The sequence below is a fragment of the Ischnura elegans genome, chromosome 1 (assembly GCF_921293095.1).
Source record: "Ischnura elegans chromosome 1, ioIscEleg1.1, whole genome shotgun sequence".
Taxonomy (NCBI): Eukaryota; Metazoa; Arthropoda; class Insecta; order Odonata; family Coenagrionidae; genus Ischnura; species Ischnura elegans.
The window spans coordinates 118,085,016-118,111,511 of record NC_060246.1 but is presented as its reverse complement, the minus strand read 5'-3'; the positions used below and the strand labels follow the sequence as shown (position 1 = coordinate 118,111,511).

At 38.0% G+C, this 26,496-nt stretch overlaps 1 protein-coding gene across 5 annotated transcripts in view; it reads right to left on the bottom strand.

The window, feature by feature from the left end:
• The window catches only part of LOC124168768 (ATP-dependent helicase brm), a 96,052-nt gene that overhangs the window by 5,753 nt on the left and 63,803 nt on the right, over positions 1 to 26,496 (bottom strand). For all 5 annotated transcript variants that reach the window (XM_046547076.1, XM_046547085.1, XM_046547059.1 and 2 more), the window contains 13 exons: positions 24,397 to 24,554; positions 24,137 to 24,314; positions 21,084 to 21,326; positions 18,127 to 18,293; positions 15,244 to 15,432; positions 12,498 to 12,704; positions 10,135 to 10,258; positions 9,929 to 10,038; positions 7,126 to 7,246; positions 6,665 to 6,853; positions 4,751 to 4,861; positions 4,171 to 4,417; positions 1,614 to 1,824 (listed from right to left, as the gene is read on the bottom strand). In XM_046547076.1, coding sequence (XP_046403032.1) covers positions 1,614 to 1,824; positions 4,171 to 4,417; positions 4,751 to 4,861; positions 6,665 to 6,853; positions 7,126 to 7,246; positions 9,929 to 10,038; positions 10,135 to 10,258; positions 12,498 to 12,704; positions 15,244 to 15,432; positions 18,127 to 18,293; positions 21,084 to 21,326; positions 24,137 to 24,314; positions 24,397 to 24,554 — 2,255 coding nt within the window. The remainder of the gene's footprint in view (positions 1 to 1,613; positions 1,825 to 4,170; positions 4,418 to 4,750; positions 4,862 to 6,664; positions 6,854 to 7,125; positions 7,247 to 9,928; positions 10,039 to 10,134; positions 10,259 to 12,497; positions 12,705 to 15,243; positions 15,433 to 18,126; positions 18,294 to 21,083; positions 21,327 to 24,136; positions 24,315 to 24,396; positions 24,555 to 26,496) is intronic.

Sequence of the window (26,496 nt, the reverse complement as noted above, 5' to 3'; positions counted from 1 at the left end):
AAATAATTTAGATCGTTAATTAAGCGTGGGGCTAGTGGAAATGATTTTTTTCAGCAATACGGTTTGAGACGTATTTTTGCCGTCATAGGTTATCGGGCGATTGACTTCCAGGTAGAGGGTCCACGCCGTCTACGTTAAAGCCTTCAAGGTCATCGGTATTCACGGGGGAGAAATGGAGCAGTGGCCGAGTTGCGCATGAATAGCATCAACACATAAAAGGGTCCGCTATAGAGACTCAAACACAATGGCTTTGTTCCCTCCTCGCAGTCGTAGGCATTCTGCATCTCAGGAATACAGTTCAGCAGTGGAAGGTGATTTAGATAGAGCCATACAGAGTAAAAACCAAGAGAATATGGCAAAAAATAGGAATACGTGTAGAAAAATCAAGAATTTATCAAGAAAAACTGTAAACCTAGAAGAGGAATTGAAAGAGGTCAATTGCTTTGAAAATGGAGAGCGTCAAAGCGATATTGCGCGGAAGTTTAAACGCACGATGCCTTATTCTGAATAAAGACGAAGTTAAAACATCAGTGACCTCAGCCGCACCAACTTCAACCAAGCGGTCTACACATACGGAAAGTTCATAGAGAATCAGTACAAAAAGACGAGAGTGGTAATCACTCCGAGACATTTAGTGAAAGCTCCGGTTGGCTCCAGAATTTAAACGGCAAGCATGTATTTTCAGTGCGGCGATATCAGGTGAATATGCAAGTGTTGATAGCGCAGTCACCGCAACATTTTCTGATGAACTCCAAGCTGTGATTGAAAGTGGCTCCTTTCCTCCTCAACCAGTTTTTAGTGTTGACGAGACGATATTATTTTGGAAAAGAATGCAATCTCGTTCATTCATTTTCAGGGAAGGAAAACCTGGATCAGGTTTCAAGGTGTTTAAAAACTGTTTCACGTAGCTGCTAATGACTCGGAGGACTTCAAATTAAAATGATTTATCATTCATAAACTCCGCTAGCTATGAAATGGCATTCAAAGTAGCATTTTCCTGTCATTTCGATGAGCGACAAAAGGGCCTGGGTGACACAATAGTTGTTTTTAGACTAGTTTGAAAAATCGTCAACTGCCGGCAACGCATTACGATCCCCTGAGATAGCAGATGTTAGCCCACCCGCACGACATGAGGGAATTTCAAAAGCACGTAAGAATTTTTTTTAACGTGAATAAAAGTCTTTGAATGCGTGCATACTATCTTTAAAGATGTTTTAAACTATAAACATTTATATAAATAATGTTTTCTAAGGCTTTTTATGGGAATATTTTTTTTTTATTGGAATTTATTTTTTTATGGGAATAGTTTTAGAGGAAATTCAATACCCAAGACCTATGCTACCAGGAACGCATCCCTATCTTCCCAATGATAAAACGCTCTCGTATAACGCAAATTCGTATAGCGCAAAGACCCCGAGGAACGCATCCCTTGCGCTATACGAGACATGGGTGTATTTAAAATCCTATGGATTCATGGGACTGACAAAGACCAATTTCATTAATAATTTGTGTTCGAAGGATTCAAAATAAAAAGATTTTATTGTAATTGATCTATTAGCAGCTTGAGCTCTATGAAAGTCAATAAAAAAAAATTTTAAAGATGACTCACTAACCTGTCAGTATATCGTATAACAATATCCATTAGCTTCCTCATATGCCTTTTTAGTCTGGTCTCAGACTGCTGAGGTCCTCCAGAGGCAGAGGACGATGATGATGAAGATGAAGAACAAGAATTAGATGAGGCCCCACCAGTGGCACAGGAGCCTCCCTTCTCTCCCACAACACCACTCCCCGTAATTTGTGATCTATCAGAACTTCCACCACCTACAGGTAAAATACGTGAATATATGACAAAATTTTTATAAACCTTAAAATGTAACACAACATTCATAGGTATATACAGTGAAACTTCCACATAAAGAATTTGACTAGACCGGGAAAATAGGGACTACATCGTAATGAAGTTCAGAATGCAGATGTGCTTTGTGGGTTGTGTTGTCACTGGATGAGGAAAGAGTTGGCGTAAATTGCAACATGTGCCACAAATATAGTGCAGATACAGTGCACTCCTATTGGGAGGTTTATTGAAAAGACACAAACCTTCTGACCTTGATAACTGAAGTAGCATGCCCATAAATATACAACTCCTTGCTTGACTGACTGACCAACTCACTGATGATACGAAGTCCCAACCACTTACAGAAGAGTTGGACAGCTTAAATTTTCCATAGAGGTGGGGAAACCAAAATTATTAGGAGGAAAATTACAAAAAAAAACAACTTTCCACACCCTTTTACAACAAAAAATTCGAAATGGTGCAAGTCCAGTTCATCTGTGCATGTCTACAGTCGACGGACTCCCAACACCTAGGGAGCTTGGGCATCTAAACCTTTGTAAACCATGGAGAGAGCAGAAGGTTTTGTGCTTACTTTGGTGAACTTTTTATTTCTGCTAACCTCAAAAATTCTGGAAAAACAAGTTTTTCAAACCTGGACTTTGACGGGCAACTTTCTATGGGTGTACGCAGTGAGAATGGAAAAATAACAAAATTTCATTCTCAAAGACTTCCAAATTACACAGCCGATAAGGAATTTTGCTTAAATAAAGCTTACTGGATGTGCTTTTCATGAAAGTATTGAAAACCCAGATATTCCTCCTCCCCCCCCTTAAAAATATTCTAAATGTTTTTATCCCATTTACATCTGCTCATACTTATTGTTCACACCATCTTGGGGCTTCTCAGGGGTGTAATGGCAATGCCGGTCATGGCGCAGCCAAGGGTCCATTGCCCTCCCACTTGGCGGGCTGGCTGCTATGGGTGCTACCCTTCCCCCCTGGCCAGCAAAGCCGGGCCCCTAGGACTTTGGGGTCAGATTACTTGTATAAAAATTGTTTTAACACCCACAAAATTAGACAGCAAAGCCGAATCCAGGGTTTCAAAGGTTTGTAGCCCCTTAGCAAGCACACGTGGAGTGCAGTAAGTCTACAGGTTATAAACCCTAAGCCATTCCATTATGAATGTAGTGGGGTGAAGAATGAATGAATGCCTTAAAATCCACCATTGGCATTGCATTCATGCTAATGATACGCTGCAGAGTTTTCAACAAAAACAGGCTATTCATCAAAACAAGAAGAAGCGCTCAGGATGTTGAATTTGGAAGCAAAATTAAACATAAGCAAATGATTAAGTCATTAGTAAGTAAAAGTTTTGTGATAATATATTCAGATAATTTGTAATCTAGGCCAAAGGTATAACAACATTTGAGCCATTGAAGCAACATGCATACTTAGTCAATGTAAGAATCTTCAGCTAATTCGGATGTATAATTCTTGGAAATATCAAATGTGACTCACACCCTATTTTTTTTAAATCTATGAGTGAGATAACATTAGAAGAGTATCATCATATGCCTGCCAGGTGACTTCTATTTGTAAGCCACAACAGAAGGTCATATCCTATTGAAATACCCTCCGATTTCAAGAATTTTGGGTTCTCCAACCATGAAAGTTACTAATTCTACTGTTTTCACAATATATTTGGTACTGACCAGCTGTTGATCATAACTAAATACAGCTAGCTAGCAATACCTATTTGTTTGCATGTTAGGACAAACCAAATCTGTAATTATGAGAACTACACTATTTGAAACAGACACTGCATCACACCAAAATGATGCTCTATAGACAAATATCCCTCTCCAAAATGGATCATAAGCAAGCGACGATTTCTGGCCTTATATTATCTGAATCATCGAGAAAAACAGCCAAAAAGTAATCATGCATCCCTTGCTTTAGCTGGAAGCATCACAATTTTCTAGATAAATGATTTTATGAGCATTGAATACTGCCAACGTCAACACAATCGTACTAACAAAATTTTCCACAAAATTCATCCTAGAAAAATTTAATGCTGATTTGTCAATAGCTTGGGCTGCAAAAACAGGGTCACTCTAAATTATTGTAAAAACTCTAAATAAGTTGCTTTTAAATATATATTACCACTTCTTATCAATATTTTATAATGTATCTGACTTAAAAAACAGTAAAACTATATGCTACAAAAAAATTTATGCATGCAAAAATAATTAAATAACACAATAAAAATACAAGATAAAGTAGGGATTTATAGCTAACTGTAGCAAGCATTTCTGACCCTAATAGCACATTTACCTGGTCCTCTTCTCTTTTTTCCAGTCGCTGGAGTTCCTGATGCAGATGTTGCTGGAGTTCCTGCAGCTGATGACTGAAGGGCTTCTTTAGATGGGGTAGATGTAGCCATAGCTGCAGTTGAAGATGACGATGCAATGGAAGCATCTTCGTCATCGTCATCATCATCTCCTTTCCTTCTACGTTTCCTGGTCTTCTTCCTAAATTTCTTTTCAACCTCTTCAAACTCATCTACACCTTCATCAATGGCCTGAGGATTGAGAAATTATTCCTATTAAAACTACTGCAATATTAACGAATAACAATTCTGTAACCAATGATGCATGTAAAATAAAATTATTTTCCATTATTCATTGTTATGCAACAGTAACCAGTATCAGAACTTCAGCATTGAAAAATGGGGTTACATTAAAAATAAACAAGAAATGTTTCAAGAGACACCTCATAGTTGCACCATTCAATGATTATAAAAACAAATATCAAAAGTATGGCTTCAACAAATTTGAACTGAGCAAAAAAAAATATTAAAATTTCATCTGATAAATAGTACTAACCAAATAATAACACAAAAATACTACAGTACCTTAAGCCACTCTTTTTCTGTGAGACTGTCAGTGTAATCAACTTCTTTACGCTGTCTAGATCCTCTTCCATAATATCTCTCCTCCTCTTCTTCATATGTCCACCTTTCAACCTGAAATAATACAGGAGTGTGAATGATACATTATATTACATTTCATAGATAACTTCGTACCGCCTCATAATCAAGGAGGATTTCAGTTTCACCATTTGTAAATCAAAAGCAGCTGTACACCCATGCCTCGCTTAGCGCAAACGATGTGTTCCTTGGGGTCTTTGCACTATACAAATTTGTGTTACATGAGAGCGTTGAACATTCGGAAGATAAGGATGTGTACCCGGTAGCAAAGTGTTGGGTATTAAATTTCCTATAAACCATAAATATTCCTATTAATATCCTTAGAAGACCTTATTTATACAAACACTTATAGTCTAAAATATCTTTAAAGATTGTAGGCATGCATAAAAAGATGTTTTTTCTCGTTACAATAAATTTGTAAGTGCTTTTGAAATTCCCCCCTCTTGAGTGGGTGGCCTAACATTACGGAAAAATTCCATGCTATCTCAGGGGTTTGTAATGCATTTCCAGCAGTTTCAAATGTCAAGCAGTTTCCACCAAATATAGTCTGAGGTTTCAGGCGAGATTGAGTGGAAACGTGACATAATGAAAATGAAAGATCAGGTGATGCTGAAAAGCGAAACCGGTCGTATCAATAAATGTAAAATTGTGGAAATTGCTCCTGCTCTTTCATTTTCAGTTTCCACCAGTGACAAATTTTCAAACCAGTCTAAAAGCAATTTTTGTGTCACCCAAGCCCTTTTGTTGCTCATCCAAATAACAGATAAATGCTACTTCGAATAACATTTCACTACTCGAGGAGTTGAATGATAAATCATAACTGGCTTTAATTTGAAAACCCCCAAGGCTACTCACTCTTTGGGAACCTACCGGTCATGCAAAATCTTGAGCTAATCCTAAGAAAAACCCTAATAAAGTTCATTTTTTGAGTTGGCTTCATGAGCAATTAAAGCACCCATTATGTATTATAAAGTTTGAGTACACATGAGAAAATTGCTGTTACACAGACGCAATTTATGTTTCCCTACCTAAGACTTTTTTGCCGGGCCCGCAAAATGATACATGTTGAACATGATATTAATTCTTCTAGAAAAACAGTACAAATGATGAAAAATTCCATGGAGAAACCACATGTCGAACACTGATACAACGAGTTGCATAGGTAGGCATGCGTCTCACTGACTGTTTTGGTATTATATGAATTTAATAAGCCAAAATCAATGGAAAATTGCAACCAGATGTTGTTTCAATTACGACAATACTGTAAAACTGCTCTTGACTGTGAAGGAGTTGGCAGTGATTCTGTGAAATGGGATATTGACGACATTTAGGTCTTGAGAGGAGTCATGCCAGGAAATAATTCTATATGTTTTAAGTGTGCCATGTTAGTACACTTCGACATATGATATTTACATTCTCCCTTCCACCCGTTATGCCCTGGACCACTGACAGGCAGACCACTGGAGTCTGGTGAAGTGGTGAGGCTCTCAAATGCCTGCAATGGATGAAATGCAATGCAGGGAAGAGGTGTAGCACAGTAGCTGAGGCCATTTCGGTAACAGTGGGCAGAGCACGGAAGAATGGGGTTGACCCCAACATGCCATTTGTCAAATCACCTCTCGTTTCCCTAGGCAAACTTCATTAATCATTTCACTTCTTTTTATGTCCCTGTGCCTAACAAAATTTTCCAATTACATTGGAAATAATTTTGGTGGCTCAACCAAAAAATAAAACTAACAAACCGACTATTAGGAGAGCTATTAGAAATAATACACCAGATCAGCCCCATTTTAGTAAACTGAAAATGTAGAAAAAAAATGGCATGTAATAAAATTTCACCTCATCATCATCCTTCACCAGCCACTCAGGCAATTCTTTCTCTTCAATCAGCCTAGACTTTCGGTTAGGCCCAGGCTTTGCTTCCTCTCTTCTTCTCTCAAGATCCATCCTCTGGAAGAGCTCAAACTCAGCTTCATTTCTGGCTAGCATCTGATTGACAGTCTCATCATCTGGTACTTCATTTTCCTCCTACATGAAATGTACAATTTCATTAATGTTGCAATTAGCTGACTGAATGATTAATATGCAAAAAGCTTGGCATCACAAATAATATTGCACGGCACCAAAATATTTGGTTGCTGGAAAAAAGTTAGCCCAAGTGAATGCAGCATCAGAAAACATGATGGTTCAGTGAACAAATTCATTCCATGATTCAACATGATGCCAATATGTTAGTAAACTAGACCAACTATAAATAAAATATTTCCAAAAAAAAATTTCCAAGACAAAGAAATGCATACCTCTTCTTCCCCTTCGTCTTGATGTAAAATAGTTTGGAGGAACTGCTGACGCTCTGTACCGGTTGACTTTTGATCAAACATACCAGCCTGGATAACCTTTTCATCCATGTTCAGCTTGTATCTAAGTGTGTAATGAGAATAAAGATATTCATAAGACTAAATTAAGATACATTTAGATAGAGAGAAAGAAGACTTATTCATGCCAGGACAATTTCAGAAAAAACAATCAAAATTATCATTTGTAAGACCAACAAAATTTAAATAAATGTAAAATGGTACTTTCAATTGGAGGTACAAAAGACTAAACAGTATTAATAGATAATCCCACATATATGAAACTGAGATAAAAATTTTACACAATAATTGAGGAGTTCTAGTGAATATTTAGAGGAGTTTCATTTTTTCAGAAGTTTATTCATAACATATCTTATTAATAAAATGGTAATTGATAATACAGTGGAACCTCGATCTATCGTTTTTCAGGGGTATGGATGAAAAAAACGATGAATGCAGGAAAACGATCAATGCGGTAATGTTTTGACCAGGTTGCCTATGTCCCAGGAAACGCTGGATTTTTTTGCTAATTATGATATTTATTAATGGATTCAAACAAGATTTCATCTGATTACAGGATTATTATTACTTCATCGAACCACTTAGGTCATAATATTGATTTGACTTATATCTCTTTCAAATATCTTAAAGGAACACGCCACCTTGCTAAAAAATGATTGCACTTCACTTGGCATTTTCACTGCTATATGGATTTCTGTCCGATTTAAAAATTCTTAACCATCAAACACCATTTCATGTACATGTATTTACGAGAGCAATGTGCATGTTATGCCCAAAACAGCCGCTTTCGCCGACGCAGTGATTGGTTGTGAGATGGATCAAAAAGGCCAAAAATATTTTATTATTTGAAACGTTCCTTTCTAGCAATTAAATTTTTAATATGATTAAGGCAATGTGTAAAGCGTTAACAATTTTGCGTTAATCAGTGGCATGCCCTTCATCCCACTTTCATTTTCACCAGGTATCTTGCTCTACCCCCACCCCTTCCGTCATGTGCTAACGGACCACCCGAGGCGCTCTGCAATATTCATGCGCTTCTAGCCCAGATTTTCTTTGTCTTCAATTATTTTCAGTCCATATTTTAAAGTTCTCACGTGTTTCTTCGGAAGGGCCATGGTCCGAGGACATATAAAAATAAAACTAATAAAAATGAAACCGGACTTTATTGAACCCACACGGAAAACACTCGCTGGTTTTAAGTCAACTCACCCTGGAAAGTACGGAACCACTCGTACGAAGTGAAGTTCAGCACTAATGCTATAGCATACGGCGTAAGCAGAGCTTACTGCAGAGGGTGAAGCATGACCATATGACTGCGCCGTGAAATTTTGTGTTCTAAAGATAAGGCAACTTACCCATTCTTTTCTAATGAGCGTATCGACAGATGAGCAGATGAATTAGGATTGCTAGTAGGAAGAAACTAAATATCCTCAGAAGACATCGCTTCGTTAGCAACTCTGACAAGTGAGACTTGTAGCATAACTCATAAATTGCAACCTGATGCCCTGTTTTCGAAAAAAAAAATGCCGAGAAGGTCACAATCAGCTGCGAGGATATCGAGATCCGCCAGAAATCACCATCGTATAATTCTTTTTCCTTGCTTAAAATGCTTAAATAACGTTATAAATACGTCGTGTTTAGTATCATTCTTTTTTGAGTTACGTGCACATTACTAATATTTCAATCTTATAAAAATATAATACCAAATGCCGAAATTCATTGTTAGACACCTTTTTGGGTAGTAGGTGATTCATAGGCTGAAAAAATTCAGTGGGCGAGAATCGGAGAGGCGTGAAACACGATTCTATTATTCTCGTGTAACTTGATACTTTTTTTCGCAGCTAATTGTAAGGTCTTCGTAATACGATCACTCCAGGAGTTGGGACCTTTTTTTTGTTTCGGAGAAGAGGAAAGCTTCAGAGGAGGGGTGGCGAGTGCTGAATGGAGGGGGATAGCAGATCTTGGGAAATGCGCGATTGTAACTATCCCACGGCTCATTTTCTCATTTTCATCTAACGATGGATGCGGGTAAATTCTACGACAGGGCCCTGATCTTCAAACGATCAATGCGGGAAAATGATAATTCGGGGAACGATAGATGCGGGAAAAAATTAACTTGTCTTTATGGAACTTAATTTGGGACCAGGAGCGGCGAACGATGAATGCCGGAAAACGATCAAGGAGGGAACGATAGATCGGGGTTCCACTGTACCTGAACCCCATTGAACACCACCAGCTGCAATGCTGGCATAACTGATATCATCCAGAGCAATACACATGATGGATTCCTGATAAAATATTCCAAGAACTAAAAACATACCAAATACCATAAAATATCATAACCATGCTTGCTACTCATGAGCCAAGACATTTAAACTGTACTTTAACATTAACTATTGTCAAAAATAAATGTATTGATAACAATGCAATCCTTGAAACAGGAGCGGCAGTTCAATTATCCATGTCACTGCTCAGCATCACTGTCAGGATGGTCCCGATGTTATTTGACAAATGAAAGTCCACTTTTCTACAGAATTTAAAAGGAGATTCCCTAGAGAAAGTGACAGCCATCAGTACAGTATTATTGGGACCATACTGATAGTGATGCTGTGACAAACCCAAAAATTTTCATCAACATGATGAGCAACCATGAAAGTCTAAGTAATTAAAAAAAAGGAAGTACAAAAATTAATATTACACCTAATAATACAAATTGCTACAGGTATACCTTGCCGCAGCTAAAATCCTCTCCTCCACAGAATTAACAGTCATCAAACGAAGAACTCGAACTTCATTTTGTTGCCCGATACGATGGGCACGATCTTGAGCTTGCAAATCCTGCGAAGTAAAATGCCATTCATGAGTTAACTTCAATTCTCTAGTTTGAAGCTCCTAGAACATTAAACTTGATCAGATATACAGGGAGAAACTTGCCTGGTGAGGATTCCAATCAGAATCAAAGATAACAACAGTGTCAGCAGCCTGAAGATTGAGACCCAAACCTCCAGCTCGAGTACTTAGGAGAAAGAGGAAGTATGGAGAGTCAGCACGGTTGAACCTGGAAAGATAATTCTTCATGAATCCACCCATCCATTACTTGAAATGTAAATTTATAGAATTATAGCATACACGCAAATATTTTTTCAATCAGTAGCAGTTAGCATTGAAAAATTCTTGCCATATTGTGCGGAGTATTTGATGGAAGAGATTAATACTTTCTCGAATACAGCAAACACTTCATTATAAACTGTTATATCTTCATATAATTGAATTTATAATGAATCCATCCCCAATCACAGTCTTAAGACAACAGCTCACTTTTTAGAAAAAAAAAACAAAATATTGTTCATTATCCATAACCATAATGACATACAGTAAGTCACCTAACTTTACAACAGATAGTAAACTCTGAACTGTGCTAATATCGGCTTCAATTTCAATGCCTTGAAATAAATAATTAAAAATTCAATCATAGGTGTCATTCTGATGTTTGAAGAAATATTTATTATAGCATAAGGAACATCAATACCGCATATATTCAAATTTTTACTCAAATATATTGGCCATTAGAAGTGAGTGGCATGATATTATCAAGAATGAACATTTTCTTACAGGGTGAGTAATGCATGTAGCCCACAATTCACTAAAGTACCTCCCTTTTACAAACCCTCTGATTTACCATGCTAGGAAATGTGGGTTCCTTCAACTATATAAATTAGAGGTTCTACTGAACTTGACCAGATGACAATTAGATCATCACATAAAATATTTTCCAATGTTTATTCACAATTGGTATCAACCTACACAAGAATTGTTCAGCTTCAGCATAACAGCTAATTCTCCAAGGCAGAACACAATTTTTTTTAAATTATGCAGCTGAGCTTCCACATGCTAACATTTCATTTTACTAGCATACATATTTTCAAGAAAAATATAAACTATGTAAAAATAAAAACAGTGTACCCACTCAATCTAAGTTATAAAATTCACGGTTTTTTTTCCAGGTTTTCATGGTCTTACTGTCTTCAAATTCACAATTTGTATTTAAACCATTTTAGGCAGAAATATTGAACACGTAACAATCTTCGGCCGCACGTTAACTACAAATTTAACAAACGCGACAGACACCGTGAATATAAACGCAGCAATCAAAGTGCTATCTCTCCTCAAAGTGCTATCTGTCACATATCGTTTGCAAAATTCTGCTCCGGCTATAGGTTGTGAGCGGCAAAATAGAGGAACCACGGTGCCAGGGAAGTTAAGAAGTGTCTGAATTTTCGCAAGTGTTAATGAGCACTTCGGCTACCAGTCTTCCGGCTTTGGTACAGGCTTAAAGGTAAATGCGTTATCATAGCACACGGACAAATAATTGAGCTTCGAATATACGTGTGTAGATAAATCCGTGGCTATGTCTGCGCGTGACTGACCTTAAAATATGACCGCCAACTGAATAAAAAACAAAGGAAGGCTGCACGCTTCGCCAAAAACTGCATCAGGCGCACAGACAGTGTTACCCAGATATTAAGCGAATTAGGCTGGGAGCCGCTGGAGACTTGGATGCTGTGCGCTAGGCTTAGATTGCATGAACAATTGAGAATGGATATCTTTAAGAGTGACACAGATAACATAATATTAGAGCCACACTATATTTCCAGGTCCGATAGAAGCGATAAATTAAGAGAGATGTTTTGCCGAACGGATAGATATGGTAATTCGTTTTTCCCCCGAACCATAAAGGACTATAATAAACGCTAGTCCCACCTTCGTAAGAGTACTTCATTCTTTATGTGTATATGGCTGGTGTTCTAACACCCACTGCCACACACCTTTTAGGCGCCTTGCGGGGTATTATGTAGATGTAGAAATATGACCGAAATATCCATTTTTCTTTTAATCTGTCAATTGTATTTCTTCGACTGTAAAATCAAAATTGAGAGATTTTTAAGGTTTTATGATGAAATTCACGGCTATTTCCAGGTTTTTTTCACGGTTCACGAAATTCACGGCTTATTCACGGTTTTAAGGTTTACACAATTGAGTGGGAACACTGAAAAATAACTTCAAATGCTATCCAACTCACACAGGGATCAAGACTATGTGATGCCTGCTACAACCAGAGAGCTAGTATAAGCCAGAATCCTTTTTGTAGTAGGTTTAAATGCCCAAACACCAACTTAAACAAAATGGTCCGCCAATAAGGCATAATAACAATATCCACCAATACTTAATGTTAGAAACTTAGGTTAAATTTAGAGTTTCTTGAGAATTAATCTCAAATGAAGCCTCAGGAAAATTACCTTCTCAACAACTCTCCGCGATCTTCTGCTTTGGTAGTTCCATCCAGACGCAGATACGGTAGATTTCTCCAGGTGAGGTAATCCTCCATGATGGTCATCAGTTGAGTCATTTGACAAAACAGTAGTACACGATGATTAGTAGCTCGAAGCTTGGTCAATATCCTATCCAGAAGCTCAAATTTGCCTGATGCTCGATACAAGTCTGGTCTACAAAAAATAAAAATAACCATGGTGAGAGCCATATTCATTCCATTCTTGACTAAAGAGAAATGTCTCCAATTTACCTCTTCATTGATTATTATACATTTGCATGAATAAAAACTTTTCCCGAATAATTATTTATTCACAAAATTTAATCCCAAAGCACATTACAACATTCAACTGTTTTACATGATAGTATAAGCAGATGATAAAAATGCATACAATCGAGGGCAGTGCTGACTTAACGCTAGGCGATTTTTGTGTGTCTGCACAATTTCTTGATTTGTTGGGATTAATTTGACTGAAAAAATTGGACTGGGGAGGCAGAGATTAGTGGAAAATAGTGTCGTTTGCATAAACTAAATACAGTCGTATAAATAAGGTTGACAATTTTTACACATGCCAAATGTGGGGAAACATAAGCTGCAATTAAACGATTTTGGGAATTTAGTCATTCGAGAGTGCGCTTGATTGATAAGGAAAAAGGTAAAAATTAGACACAATGTATGAAATGCAGGGAAAATTTCCTTGGGGATTGTTAGTAAGCAGCAAGGTGTACTAATGGAGGAGATGAAAAAATTGCTGACGGTATGGATTGCAGATCAGCAACAAAAAAATATTTCTCGAGTTTGGCAAATATTCAGGCTAAGGCTGGAATTTTGTATGAAGGATGGAAGCAACAATTAAGAGAAGAAGATACTGATACTCCCAAATTTCAGGCTAGCAAAGGCTGGTTTCATCATTTCAAGAAAAGAGCGTGTTTGACCATGTTAAGCGAACTGGTGAATTCAGACTTCTGCACGTTGTCTGTGAACATTTTTTTGAATTTCGTGAGTGGTTGTGTTTTGTGGTTGGACTTTTTTTATCGTGGTTCCAATATATTTATAGGTTTAAATATTAAACGAAGGAAAGGAATTTTAAAATGCCAAAAGCTAGTGATTGCGCACATACCAGGGCAAGTGAATTCAGCTCAGAAGGATTTTATGTGAAAGACAGAGTATTACTGTGCAAAGTTTACGATAAAAGATTTGAATTTGAAAGATGTGACACTATGTTAAAGCACATCAGTAGCAATACACATACAGATGCGAAAGGAAGGGGACCCGCAAAACGACAGCTATCATTTGAACATACAGTCACTCAGTCAAAGAAAGCAAAGGAGGAGTTTGTTGTTGCTACAGAAGCTTTTTTAAAGGCTTTATTTAGTGTAGAGAAGCTTAGCATTCCAAAAATTCTGGAATGGCTCTTAAAGTATACACATATATGGTAGTGGGGATTTGCCGTTTGCCAATCATATTCACCAAGACTGCATACTTGAACCATTCATATACCTTAAATCAATATAAGTTGAACCATTTCTTTCACTTACATTTATCAGAAATTTTGTACAATCAAAATTGTGCTGAGTGTTATGTAAAATGCTTTATAAAAGTATAAGTATTCATGAAACCTGTACCATAAAATAATAAAACGCCTATAAACATGGGAAAATTGTAGCATTATAATAACACCGCCAAGATTAACTATAACACCGAAATCACGTAGTTTTAAAACGAACTTTAGCAAAAAATAAAACCACTTTCACGGACCTCTATCAATTGCTTGATAGCATTCCACTGATGTAGAGTTATGTATACATAAAAACTCAGGTTAGAGGCAGCTAATGTTATTCCTTGCTTCTGTTCCAGAAGATGCATCGAAGACGTTCTCATCATTTTCAAGAGCGAGGTCCACCTTGTGGGTTCATCCTGGATGAGCTTAGATTGATATGTGGTGAAAATAATTATTTGAATGTTGGTGTATTGATGGTATGCGTTCAGCCAGGGGCCCACATATGCAGTCGTTGAAGTCACCAAGAGACCCACCTTTTTTTTCTGTTATTTTAATGAAAATTTCGATTTTTTTCAACTTTGACACGTCATTGCGGACACAGTGTTTGGCATAGAAAAACAAAACTGACGTCAGGAGAAGCCCTCATCCTTGAAGTCATTGAATCCGTGATGATCTTTCCGATGAGTGGAACGGTTCAGGAGAAGTAGCTGAATGTGTGTCGATTTTTTTCCTGCCTTTCCAATTTTTTTTTAGGGGTTTCAAGGGGGAAATAGGGGATTTTCAGAGTTTCCCGCAATCATTTTCAGTCCCCCACATTGAACGATATCTATTCACCACTCTTATCTACGAATTTGATGGAGTCCTCTATTTGTTTTCCTCGTCAACTACAAACGATGTGCGTGCAACAAGTGTGTGGCTCAAAATTCAAGTATTCGAGATCATACTTTAAGCATAATTATTTGAGATCTCGAACATAGAATACTTTCTAGCATTCGAGATATTCGAGTACTCACGGATACTGTTCACACATCTTTAATTTTTTTCTAAATCTGGGCACGATATACACTAAATTTTAGATCTGCTACAGCATATCAAAGTTATTACTTAACACAAGCTGTAAATAAGCATCTAACAGGGATGTTTTTAAAAATATATAATAATTAAAATAAATATGCCATTAGCTAAAAATACTTCACTGACATACAGCACTTACCCAGTTACAACAGATGCTTGAACACCAACATGATCACAATACTTCTCCTCAATGTGCTGGAACATGAAGGGATGGTTGCACAACTTCCTCAATTGCACAATTGTATTCATAAGTGCCTTGGCACCTCCTCTTCCTTGTTTACCCTTTTCACTGCCATCGGTTAGGAGGACGCCCTTGCTCTGCATGTGCCTGTAGCAATTGAACACTTGATAAATGCATTTTCCCGGTAATATGAAGTGATGGGTCAATATAGCTGTTCTTTCTATGATGACACTTTCAGCCATAAAAACCACTCGTAATGTATTAGAGGCATTTGCTACATTTACTCAGTGAATAAAACCCTTAGCTGACATTTTCTAAAAAGAAGAAAACATAATCATAACTACAAGCCATTAAATGATCAAATAATTTTACAGACTGCCCACCCCTGACTTTTCACTCTTAGCAGATTGTGCCAAGAGGAAAAAATGATCACAGATTGAATGAAGCATTTTCATGCTCAATTAAGGGCCCCAAGTACAAATGAGGGTGAAACTTTTGAGCACAAAAGACAAAAATTGTTGCACTGCAAAATTGGCCCAAGGAAATGATCTGGTTTCCTCATCTTCAATTTGTTAAATAACATACACATGTGGCTCATACCTGGATAGACCTCTAACCTCACTAATCCAACCAACTATCAGGTGGAGGTACTGGATGAAATCGTGACGTAACGTCAGAATGACACCGAAGAAATGCTTTTAAAATACCGTATAAGCACGTTTAAGAGGCGCACCTTTTTTCCTAGAAATTGCAGCCGAAAATGGGGGTGCGCCTCTTACACAAACTTCTTCTCTTCCCCCCTCCCCTTCACTAGTCGCAAGTCCAAGGGGAACTGAGTGGCCTTAGTTTTCAGCGTGAGTCAGTCATCTGAAATCCTCGGTCAAAAACAAGCGGCAGGGAGGGGAGTTTCTCCCTAAGTGACGTATTTTTAAAATGCACCTGTTTGATTTTCTTGTAAGCATCGCCCCCCCCCCCCCCCTCCTCCCCCCCACCCCGTCACGTCGGTACCCCAGAGGTGAACATGGAAAAGATCGCATGGGGTTTTTCCCACTGGAGGGCGCGTTAAATTCACTGCCTCGAGTGGGCATCCTGCGGCATTTATACTGCAAATAGTAATCGCTATCAAACGTAGGGAAACGCGCGACTTTAAAGGATGTACCTGGTTAATAGTCAACATCTGTCTTGCCGAGCAATTTCCATTATGCTGACGACCTAATTTTTCAAAAATCATCTTGAATATTAGTAGCCTATTTTTAACTATAAATCTTTGAGTCAATCAATTAGAGCTTAAAAAACTTAAATGCTGTCAGATACACGTCGCGTTAGGTGTCATTCTTTTTAGAACCTCGTGCGTGCCATACAATTGCTGAAAAATATCGAGTATCTTCGAGCTCAGTAGGTGACTCACCTAGCATTCGGCCTCCAGAAACTAGGAGAATTGAACCTGGTAGACCGAAAAAGGTCAGTTAGTGAGATGGGTTAAGGATGAAACACGTTTCCATTGTTCCCCTGTAACTTGATATTTTTCCTGTTTTCCTGTGGGGTCTCGGAAAGGAAAAAAAAATGGCAGAGGCATTGGCTGATGGAGGGCCGAGTGTGGTTCCGTTAAATCTACCACGTGGATAGATTATCCTACGGCGCTGAGATTGTGGTCCATTCTCTTGGGAAGGTTCATACTATGTACCTGTCTTGTTTCGCCTTAAAATTTTCCACGGCTGCAATTCTATTTCAATACTCCCGCGAGAGCTTTTAACCAAAATTGTTCGTGAGTAGGGCTAGCATCGTAGAGCAATGGCGTGTGCGAAGAGAGGATCGGAACTCTTTCTACTCCCTCTTATGCATCTATTAGCGCCGCAGTTATCAAAATTTCCTCTTTCAATTAGTATTGAAAAAGGAAATTTCGGTAACTGTCGAAATTCCAGGCATACGTCTGCAACACCGCACGATAGGATAAAAAATGCCGCAAAATTTTTTTCTTTATAGCTTCAATGCTCAAAATACTTTGCGCCTCTTACACGTGTGCACCTCTTACGCAAGCTTATATGGCACTTTCTCAACATATTTTGCACCTACTCGATGAAATACTTGCTACGGTGAAACCTCTGATTCCTCTTGCATTCCATTAGCAGACATTTTTCACAATTTGACATCAAATACTTTTATAAGATCATAGCTGCAACCTAATATGAACATTATTCCTCTATTTACATTTTCCTCAAAACACCTATTTTTTCAAGCATTCCCTTAAAAATAAAAAATAAAAACTGGAGTTTCACAGCATTCTGAGGAAGGTAGAGGGAGAGAAGGTGAATAAAGGATGGAGGAAAGGGATGTCAGAGGAGAGTTCAGGGGGACTGGGTAGGGAAGTGACAGATTATCTAAAATGCCGTGGGGAACAGGCTGGGTGTAGTGGCTAGAGAACTGGCTTCTAACCAATAGGCCTCAGTTAAAATCTCATAGGGGGAGGAGATTTTTCAGAGGCAATCTCTGAGTGCTTATACGACGCCACTTCACGGACAGCACGCCATCTATTGAAAAAGACGTTGAGTTGTGGTTCCCTTGGCACCTTCCTCCAAAAGAAAGCTGATGCCGGATTTACCTTCACCTTCAGCCCCTACCCTTTCCTGAGGCATAAATAACCTTAGCTATGGGTCACCTCCTCCTAATGCCTACCAACCTCTAACAAGTTTATCAAAGCCAAACAATGATGCATAACTAAATGCCAACTGTATCAAAATTTTTGCCAAGGAAATTATATTTTGTATGAAAAAGAAGTCACAGAGCCTTATGGTCTCAAAATATTTGCAACACAATAGAAGAGAGAAATTTGAGCTACCATACCTGTAAAGAACCCTTTGGAGGCCAGACATATCACACTTGATGATATACTCAACCTTGTCTGGTAATTGAGATTCGACCTCCTTCTTGAGTCGTCGTAGAAGGAATGGACGGAGTACTTTATGTAAACGTCTAATAATAAGAATGGTTTCTTCCTCATTCAATTCAACCTGAAAAATACAAATAATGGACATGATATTTTTCATGCCGAATAGCAAACAACACAACAAATATAAAAATTTTAAATTCACAATAATATAGATCCTCTATCCCTCAACACAATCTTTCTCTCTCATACCACTGTTTCTGAGAGAAGTTACAAGAGTCTTTGTTCAGTGCAATAAACTCTGGACATAAAAGAAAGTATCAGAGGTTGACTAACCACCCTGGAGCAAGAACCAAGCGATCAGATAAAAATTTATGACTTCTTTGATTAAGAGGGGGAAGGACTTGTGAGGAGTATTTCAGGTGAGTTTTGCATATGACAGCGGAGGAAGTTTGCACGTTCTTATGGTGTTAGAAGAGGAGTACAGGGGCTACTAGATTTATAATCATGCATTCTTGTGCAAATGCTTTTATAAACGGTATGCTGCATTTTTATCGTTATCATTGAAACTAGCCACCTTTAAGACATGTCAGTAAGCTTTATTTCAGCAATTCTGAGAAGTGAAGGAGGGATAGAACGCACAAGGTTCAACTGGAGGGGAGAGAAACACAGAAGAGGATGGGAGTAAAACAACGAACAGAGGGGTTGTACCACTAGGAAGGGAAGGAAGTGGGATGATGAGTCAACCCTGCCTTGGGTTTTGGGAAAAGCACCATGAAACTGGTTAGGAAACAGGTAGGGGGATCTTGGATGTTCAGAGTTTTATTTTGATTCAGGGCCACTTAAACACAGGATCGCCATTATTCGTAAGTTTGGAGCGGTAGATTTTTTTATGAGCTCCTTAAGTCACACAATCACTACATTTTTCAATTACAGTGGAATTTGGTTAGCACAGTCCTCCGTTCTCCTTCTTAGAACGACAATTTGTCCCGGTCCCGGAACCATCCGAGCGAAATACAGGTAAAACTATTTACTTAGTACACTTGAAATAGAGGCGCTTTCCTGGGGAGTATGCTCAATTATTTGGCATGAAGCAACCAGCAAGTCGTTCCCTAGTATTTCCCGAGTGTGTAAACCTCCGAATTCATTAGTTACTTATTATTATCAGCCATTGCCCTTCTTACATTCATCCCACATCTCTTTTTCTACGACCCTGATGCATCCAAATGCATTTCTCAACGCGAAGAGTATGCGTGTCATTAATTTTACTAGCATTGCGGGAGCAGATGATGCTTTGGATTGCCACGTGAAACTTAATGCAAAAATACTCGATCGTGGTACAAGAAATAGAAAGCAGATTACATTGAACAATTTTTGTGGAGAATTACAACTGCAGAATATTAAAATCTGATTATAATAATCTTTAAATGTCTTATTAATCATCAATGTCATATCAATATCGATAAATCAACCAATGTATTCATCGGCATAGGTTCATTCAGAGCACCAATCCATATGGCTGTTGCCAAGATTAATGGTAAAGAAAATGTAGCACAAAGTTTATGATTTTTTTTAAACAACCAAATGATATACTCAGGGTTATCATCATTTTCTGCGAGTTATCTCTGAGAAAGAAGAAATGATCCAGCTAAACTTGCCCTATTAAAACATATACGACAAATCACGGGAGAATGATGACGTTTTTATGTACATAATTGTCCCTGGGAAATCGATGAAAAATTCGTGATTTTCGTTCAAATGGTTTCTTTTTTGGCAGTTTAGCGCTAATTTTCTTAATTTTAAATGTGAAAAGAGTTCAGGAAGGCGATCCTACAAGAATGTCAGACATCAATTGTAAATATGATGACTTTTCTGCAGATTGCAATAACTCCTATTTCTATTATTTACTTCCCTGGTTAGCACGTTTTCCTAGATAGCACATTCATTTTTTGTGGTCCCTTCAAAAATGTTATAAAGAAATTCTACTGTACCTCCTAATTATTTCTAACTACCTGATAAAGTACTAAGTGAAATCTCATACTTTTTTGTGACAATGGTCATGTTCATCTTATCCAATTTCCAATTCTGTACTTTTAAGTTAACACTTTTTTCTTCCTCCATCGCCCTCCATAGAGATCAATATTACAAAACCATCTATACGATTGCACACTTCAGGAATGCAGCACAAGATGCGCCAGAAAACCACCAGAGATCGACAAACACAGAAAGGGTCGATGGCAGAGTTGGGAAGGGGGTATCAAGGTATCAAGAGGTAATTCGAGTTGCGTGGTGCATTCAGGGCTGGTTCTAGACATTTTTCCAGAGTAAGCAAACAACATTCTGCCACCCCCCACTCAAATATAACCAGAGAGATAGAGGGGATTCTCTTTGGATACATTTAAAATTAAATACAAACACTTAAGGAATAAGGGTCGAGACTTAAATATCAACGTGAACTTATAATGTACTTGCTCTTATACATTGAATGTTATATTTTTAGAGCTTAAAAACCAGTGCTTAGGTGTCCCCTTTTGCTTGGCACCCTAAGCAGCTGTGTAATTTGCTTACTGCTTAAACCAGCCCTGGGTGCATTACTGAGATAGGTTTTGCCCAGCTCATGTCAGGGGTGGGATTTTGTGTGTACCTGTGGTTGGGTAACCATACTGTGAACTTACATGCAGCACTTAGAATAACATTTTACAATAGCTTGGATGAGGTTTAAAATGTGACTTATCTTGCTACGAGACTAACTTTTTAGAAGCGAGACTAGAAAGGCTAAGAGGCCTTTTTGTAGAGGAATGGCTTTCACTTACTCAAAAGTGGGACTTAGTATTATGCTTGACTTAGTCGTTACAGTGGGCTTCACTGTATTTAAAAATTTATTAAAAAAATACTATTCACAACAGATACATACCTTTTCTCCAGTAGTAGCAAATGGAGCATTGAACCACTGTTCAAATGTTGAGCATGACTTGAAGATTGAGGGAAGAAGGAAATTGAGGAGAGCCCAAAGTTCAGGTAACTTGTTCTGTAAGGGAGTTCCTGTCAGTAGCAGTCTATGAGGAGCGATGTAATGAGTATTCAGTACTTGTGTGAGCTTGCAATGATGATTCTTCATTCTGTGGCCTTCATCAATAATCATGTATTTCCAGTGGATCTACACAAAAAAATAATATATGAATGAGCAACTAAGTTTCAAACCCCATACAAACAAAGCACACATTAACATGGTGGAGAGACAAAATTTCTGTCAAAGAAATAATTATCACAGCACATGGGTGTGATAAAACAATGCTTTTATTTTTGACTACCATATAAATGCATGTAAGAGACTAACCCCTATTTTGATCATCGGAGATAGAGAAAAAAAAAAGTCATTTTTTTCTTATCGCACAGTGTTACAGACATATGCCTCGACTTTCAGTGTTCTTAGTTCGTTCACTACTGCACGAATTGTATCTTTCTTTAATACTATGAACTACGTAAATGGCGAGATACCAAACCACCTCCGGATATCAGTCTTTAAAGTCCAGCTACTTTAGCACTTGTCTATAATTTTAATGTCCTAATACACCCATGCCACGTACAGCGCAAGGGATGCATTCCTTGGGGTCTTTGCGTTATACGAGAGCGTTTTAACATTGGAAAGATAGGGATGCGTTCCTGGTAGCATAAGTGTTGGGTATCGAATTTCCTCTAAACCAAATATATTCCCATAAATAGCATTAGAAAACCGTATTTTAAAAAATTTTTATAGTTTAAAATATCTTTAAAGATAGTAGGCACGCATTTAAAGACTTTCATTCACGTTTAAAAAAATTCGTACGTGCTTTTTGAAATTCCCTCCTGTCGTGCGGGTGGGCTAACATCTGCTATCTCAAGGGTTCGTAATGCATTGCCGGCAGTTTATGATTTTTCAAACCAGTCTAAACACAATTATTATGTCACCCAGGCCCTTTTTTCGCTCATCGAAATGACAGGCAAATGCTACTTTGAATGCTATTTCATAGCTACCATAGCATACATAGTTTATGAATGATAAATCATTTTAATATGAAGTCCTCCAAGGAAATAGCAGCTACACGAAACAGTTTTAAAATGCCTTGAAACCTGACCCAGGTTTTCCTTCCCTGAAAATGAATGAACGAGATTGCATTCTTTTCCAAAACAATATACTCTCGTAAACACTTAAAACTAGTTGAGGGGGAAAATAGCCACTTTCAATCACAGCTTGGAGTTCATCAGAAAATGTTTCGGTAACTGTGCTATAAACACTTGCAGATTCATCTGATATCACCGCACTGAAAATACCTGCTTGCTGTTTAAAATTCTAGAACCAATCGGAGCTTTCACTGAATGCCTTGGAGCGATTACCACCCTCGTTTTCTTGTACAGATTCACGATGAACTTTCCGTATGTGTTGACCGCATGGTTGAAGATGCTCGCGGCTGAGGTTACTAATGTTTTAACTTCGTACGTCTCTATTCAGAATAAGGCATCGAGAGTTTACACTTCCGCACATTATCTCTTTGACGCTCTCCATTTTCAAAGCAATTGACCTCTTTCAATTTCCCTTCTAGGTTTATGGTTTTTCTTGATAACTTCTTAATTTTTCTACCTGCATTCCTATTTTTTGCAATTGTTCTCTTGGTTTTTACTCTGTATGGCTCTATCAAAATCACCTTCTACTGCTGCACTGTATTCCTGAGACGCAGAGGGCCTACGACTGCTGGAGGGAATGAAGCCATTGCGTTTGAGATTCTATAGCACAGACCCTTTCATATGTTGATGCTATTCATACGCAACTCAGCAACTGCTCCATTTCTCCCCAGTGAATACCAATGACCTTGAAGGCTTTAGCGTAGACCCTCTACCTGGAAGCCATTCGCCCGGTAACCTATGACGGCAAAAATTACGTCTCAAACAGTATTGCTTAAAAAAAAAACTCATTTCCACTAGCTCCACCCTTAATTAATGATCTAAATTAGCTATAGTCATTCTGTCAAGGAGATGAGATAAATTACTTCGGTAGGCTGGCTATCTGGACCCAATGACGAGTACTGTTTTTGGCCATTGCAAAGCTATGGATTTCGATTAATACATAAACAACAAATAAGATTTGAGGCAAGCAATACTATTAATATGCGTAAAATGATAGCAATATTGTGTGTACTTAGCGCAAGTTCACCTTTTATCATGAGAGCGTTTAACTTTCCCCGATATGATGCACTTGCGCAAACCACCTAACACTACTATGCCCCTGAGACTGAGTACACTCCACCCCTCCACGCACACCCCAACTCTCCCTCGTCGTATGATTAGGTGCAAGCAGTCGAGGGGATGGTAGAAGTAGTATAAAATCACTTTCTTCTGCTGAATGCTGAGGCCCCATCATCCTTCTCCCTTGGGTCGTGCTCAAAGGATCGGGGGCATTGAGTTCACCCCTCTATACAGTCTGGCCGCAGATAATTGTTGGGGGTAGGGGGTAAGGTTGCCAGGTAAGAAAAGGAAACGCCCACGTTACATGTAAACAAAATGCTTCTGTGAAGAAAGGAATGCCGGAAGGGATGACGACCTTGACAGACCCAAAGGAAAAATCCCTTGTTTTGGTGTTTCAGGCTTGTTTCTTAGCTCCACATGCATGTGAGTCAATAAACTCTTCTCTGTATGATTTCAGTTTTCTCTGGATATTGTTTTCAGAAATATTTCTTAGGTTTCCACCAAGTATTGATTAGTGTATGTGGTCTTAAAATGTAAAGGCTACATCTGCTATCATCATATACTCCTGAAACAATGGTGGAATAGGGCTTCGAAACATTGGTACCATATACACAAATCAATACCTGGAGGGGAAACCTGACAAATATCTCTGCTCTCATCACTGAAGGTAACATTGTAAGTGAATTATTTCACTTTCTCTCACACCATCCACAATAGTTTCATGATAATTCAAATAATGCTGCATACCTTGGCCAAAACAGCCTTGTCCTTGATTATATATTCATATGTTGTAAGTAGAACATTAAACTTGGTGGCACGCATCTGACTCTGTAGCTGACGTCTCATTGCTGGTGATCCTTTGTATGCAACAAGGGCAACAGATGGAGCCCACTTCTCAAACTCCAACACCCAATTTGAAAGAGTACTGAAAACAAATAAGCTTTGGTCATTTTACAACACTAAATTAATGAGCAGGAAAATTTCAGGCATAGTATCATCAGACTTACGAAAGTGGAACAATGATCAAAAATGGACCATTGACTTTTTTCTTCTCCATCAAATAAGTTATGAGGCCAATGGTCTGAATAGTCTTCCCAAGACCCATCTCATCGGCAAGAATGCCATTCAAGTTGTTGTTATATAAAGAAACCAGCCATTCCAATCCCTATAAATAAAGCATTTTGTAAATGTTATTAATGAACTACTATTTAAAATACACAATTAAGGCATCGAATTAGACATTAGCCTTAAAATGATACAGAAGACAGTACACTACCATAGATATGAAGTTCAAGGAACCAATTGGGAGGGTCATATTAACAAAATTCAAACAATTTTCTTTTCAGAAACGTTGAAAAAAAATAGTATTTCTTACTGTATCTTTGGTTAAATACCTACTTTGCCCTTTTAATACTACTTTTATTACTGCCATGTTATTTGATTATACAGTGGAACTTGTTTAGTACGTTTCTGAAGGGACCACAAAAAATGAACGTACTAACCAGGAAAACGTGCTAACGAGGAAAGTAAATAATAGCAGTCGGGGTAATTGCAATCTGTGGAAAAGTCGTCATAATTACAATTACTATCGGTAGTTCTCATAGGATTGCCTTCCTGAACTCTTTTCACCCTTAAAATAAAGAAAATGGGCACTAATTTGAAAAACAATACCATGTGAATAAAAATCACAATGTTTCATAGATTTTCCGAAGACAATTACATGAAAACGGCGTCTTTCTCCCGTGATTTATCCTATATGTATTTACAGAAAGAGGACAATTAAAGCTAAGTCATTTCTTTTTTGTCACAGCATACTCGGAGAATATAACAACAACCCTGAGTATGTCAACGGGTTGTTTTTAAACATCATAAAAATTGGACAAAATTATATTAACCTTAAATTACGGCAACAGCCGTACACATTTGCTTCTGGAATAAAGCCATATCGATTGTTATATCGATCGATATATCGAATAATAACACGCAAGATTATTAGATTACGACGTAATTACAAGAAGATTTTATACAGTTGAAATTTACTTTAAAAATTTGTTTAATGCCGTCTGCTTTCGTGCCGAGATCGAGTATTTTTAAGCTAAGCTTCGCGTGGAGATCCAGAACATCGTCTGCTCCCGCAGCAGTAGTCAAATGCGCACGTACTCGGTAGCATTGACGTCGTGCAGTACTGCTTTAGATAAAGTGGGAATTGGATAAGACTCATTTCCTCATCATGATAACTCGTGCAATAGCAACAATTGCCCACTCGTGAAATTTGTGTGCAGTGGGCACTCCAGAGGCAACAGAGGGTGAGGAGCTCGGGGTGGGGAAAATTGGGGCTTCTCATTGGCTGCAGTTTTGCATAGTCAGACATTCCTGATAAAATCATCACGTCATAAGAATTGAGAAATGCATTTGCATTAATCACGGTCGAAGAAAGATATGTAGAATGAATGCAAGAATGTCAATGGCTAATAATAACAAATTATATCATGAATTCGGAGCTTTACGACCCTTAAGAAGATACTGGAGAACGAATTGCGGGTTGCGTCACGGCTAGCAATTGAGCGTACTAACCAGGAAAGCGCAATTTTTTCAAACGTACTAACCAAATACTTTTGCCTGTATTTTGTTCCAATGGTACCGGGACCGAGAGAAATCGTCGTACTAAGGAGGAAAACGTACTAAGGAGGAACGTACTAACCAAGTTCCACTGTATTTAAAAATAAGAACAATTACCGGTCACATAAAATGCATTGAAATAACAATGGGAAAATCAGGTACTACACCATTCTTTGTCAAAATCGTCATAAATAAGTGAATTTTATTCTGAAGGGTTGGAGGCATAGAACTATGTTCAGCTATTGTATTCATAAAAGAATAAGCAACAAAAATAACTTTAAGAAATGTACAGGAGCAACATGTTAAGTAAGCTACTTATATGTTTCCAAATCCTTTCAGAATTAATATCGTACAAGCGGGTGTAAGAGATGCACCCCTATTTTGAGCATTGGAGCTGAAGTAAAAAAAAATTTCAGCATTTTTTTATCCAATTGCGCTGTGTCGACTTACGCCTGGACTTTCATTAGTTATCAAAATTTCCACTTTCT